The sequence below is a fragment of the Morus notabilis genome, unplaced genomic scaffold, assembly GCF_000414095.1.
Source record: "Morus notabilis unplaced genomic scaffold, ASM41409v2 Scaffold802, whole genome shotgun sequence".
NCBI classification, from domain to species: Eukaryota; Viridiplantae; Streptophyta; class Magnoliopsida; order Rosales; family Moraceae; genus Morus; species Morus notabilis.
The window spans coordinates 320,282-323,473 of NW_010358472.1; the positions used below are offsets into that span (position 1 = coordinate 320,282).

General features: G+C 36.6%; 1 protein-coding gene across 1 annotated transcript; it reads right to left on the reverse strand.

Annotated features, from left to right (window-relative positions):
• Window positions 1-1,372, reverse strand: LOC21396832 (F-box protein CPR1). Its single transcript, XM_010092701.2, has 2 exons — window positions 167-1,372; window positions 1-40 (listed from the first exon to the last, which is right to left on the reverse strand). The coding sequence occupies exons 1-2, from the start codon at window positions 1,321-1,323 to the stop codon at window positions 1-3; spliced, it is 1,197 nt and encodes a 398-aa protein (XP_010091003.2). The 5' UTR covers window positions 1,324-1,372.
• Between the last annotated feature and the right edge of the window lie 1,820 nt (window positions 1,373-3,192).

Consider the following 3,192-nt stretch of genomic DNA (forward strand, 5'->3'; position numbering starts at 1 on the left):
TCATAAAACCAGTTTAAACCCTTTTGACAGGAAATCATCTCTGCTCAAACCATGTAGAATACAGGTTTGTTAGAGTACTTGACTACTAAACTTTTGACCATTATAATTTATAGTTAATCCTGATCTTGCAGAATCGAAACAGGAAATCAAAAGACTGTTAGTTTACCTCTTCTTCCCTCCACGCTGTTGCTTCTGCTTCTTTACCTTGTTCCCATCCTCCCCAGCCTTCTTCTTCCTAGTAGCCTTTTCACCGTCAAATCCAACAAGGCTTTGCACACAAAAGCGCGCTTCCACAAATTTCGGAACACCAAATATACTCAAAGTCTTGATCCTCTTCTTTTCCAAATCATACAAAGCAATCTTCTCACCCCCCAAATCCAAGACAACCTGGTCACTACTCTTCAAATACGCGACAGGCTCCGCATAATTGAAAGGACCAGTCACATAAGTAGGCATCACGGAAAACAGCATAGTCCAAGAGCCCTTACAACCGTATTCCTTCATAACCCATATCTCAACCGGATTATAACTCTTCGTCACACTAAGCCACCCTCCTAATTCCCCGAGGTTCGCATAGAAATTCTTGTCCTTGTAACCCGGCAACGGAATATCGCAGTACTGTTCAGACACGAGATCAAAAGCAACAACTGAGAACAAAGAGTCCAATTCTGGCTTTTCGCCCACCAACCAATGCAAAGCACCGTTAGCAAGAACAGCGTTCCCACGCTGGTAACCATAGTAGTGATATGGGAAGTCGCTTACTGTCTTCCAAGCCTTGGCCTTTACGCTGTAAAGCTTGGCTTCGGAAAGAGAACGGTTTATACCCAAATCTTTTAAATGAAACACCCTAAACAACTTATAGTCATCGTTTACAGAGTCGTACCCAAACCCGGCTGCGCCAAAATCAAACACAGCGCGTGATGGAGACTCGATAACATCAGATAAAGACATTTTTGTGTACCTTCGAGTGGAAGGATTCCATAGAGCCATTAATCCGGACGCATTCGCCAGAGCAAGGACGCCATTGCAGCAACCGAGAATCTCGATTCTGTCTCCGTCGTTGACGACGGGAAGGTAGTTGAGCCGTAGAGGCGGGTGCAGAGTGTCGAGGTCGAGACAGTGGAGCTCCCGGTCGCCGGAGTTGAGAATCAGGCCGAGGTTGGAGCTGGTTTCCATGGAGTGGTTGAGATGGAGCTTGATGAAATCAGGACCGTCGATTAGGGAGCGCCATGATCGGCATACTGGCCGACAACGGAGGAGGTCTTTCACGGTTAGACGGCAGAGTACGCCGACGATTACCTCCGGTGGGAGGCTCGTCGCCATGGTCGTTCGTGTGATGTGTGTGTGAGGGTAGAGAGTCTCTGCTATGACACGATCGTTTGCAGAGAAAGGAGGCACTCTTTTATCTCAGCTTTGCATTAATGAAGTGTGACGGGTGAGAAGACAAAAAGATTATTAAAAACATTTGCAGACGAAAGGCGGTTCATTTCGTGAGTTCTAGTTTAGTTTAGGTAAAAAATTTTAAAAAATAATTATATTTAATTTTTTTATTATAATAAAAAATTTTCGTATAAAATTATATCTCTATTTAAATTAAAATTTTAAATTAATCAGTTAAATTGGCTCAAAATTAGAGAAACGAAGGTTATGTTTAAAATTGTTCTCATTTTTATTTTTTATATTTTTTAAAAAAGAAAAAATAAAATCATTTTTAAGATGACATTTGACGCAATAAAAATAAAAAATAAAAAATAAAAATAATTTTTTTAGTTTAGTGTAAAATGAGAGAGAAATAAAAAACGACTTTTAGTCATTTTTATTTTTTATTTTCTTTTTTTCCTCTCTCGAACAGAGAGAGAGACATTAATTAATTTTTTATACTGAAAATAATCTCTTAATAAAATTACCAAACGCATTTTTAAAAATAATTTATGTCTGAGATTGAAAATATTTTCATTTTTATTTTCATATAAAAAATAAAATCATTTTAAAATGAGTTCTAAACGAGTCTGAAAGATCTGCACAAAAAATACTCAATTTCAAAATTACCCTCGTTATAAAGTAAAAAAGCGTGAATGAAGAATACTTCATAATCATTTTATTTTGGCTGAAAGTACTTTTTATTCACTTGAAAAATGAATATCTAACCGACTATAGAAAAAAGGGGCTTTAGAATCTTGACAATATTAAACAATGGAACTTTGATTAATAGGAAATAGAAACCATCGTTATCGCACCAATAAGTATTGTTGAAAGTTCGTATGTCTTTTAATATTTTGGTTTATTAATGGTAGGGGTTTCGTTTTACTCGCAGTAAGTTTTTAACGTAAATGCTCAAACAACATTGAAAAAAAAAAAACTAAAGAATTGTTCATACCCTATTATATAAATTCTTAAACGGTCATTTTGAGTAAAAAAGAATCAAATATTATTAGAGTGTAATTATAAAAAGAATAATTTGTATTGAATTTTCAAGTTATGCTTCGAACTTTTACTTTTTGATAGAATTTTTAATTCTATTTTATGTTGCCATTAATTATCAAAGATATGTTTTTAGATCCTTTACTTGAGTTCCTAAAGACGTGGAAAACTCTTTCAAGAATTGGTACATTTTTGTAGAGAGTTTGGTAAGCAATACTGTGACAGTGTTTTCAAGAATGGGTACATTTGATTGAGAAATTGCCAATAAAATTCGGATTTAATTTTGAGGAAAAATGAAACTGACAAAGGGTGGGTTTGGTATTGATTCTAGGAGAGAAAAATCACTTTTTCACACATCTAAAATCTAAAAAGTTGTTTGGTAAAACAGATTGTTGAATAATTTTCTTCCAATCTGAAGTTAAAAGCAGAATCAGCCTTAAGGCTGATTCTGATGTTAGATTGTGCGGGAATTTATTTTAAGGTTTTAATGAAATTTTCTATTTCCAATTTTACTCTCAATGAAAGTTAAAATTTACCACATCCAAAACACATTTTCATTTCATCTCCCCCGACTCTCCTCCGCTCACCTCCTCTCCGGAATCACTCTCGTCCCCTGCAAAAAAAAATTCTTGTGCGTTCTATCCTCTCCCCTCTTCTCCGTTTGAGATTTGGTCTCTCTCTCCATTCGCCGGTCTCTCTCCGTTCGCCTGTCGGAGCTCGGTTGGTTTCTCCTCCGCGTGATTGTCCGTTTGCAGGTCGCCCATCTCCTCC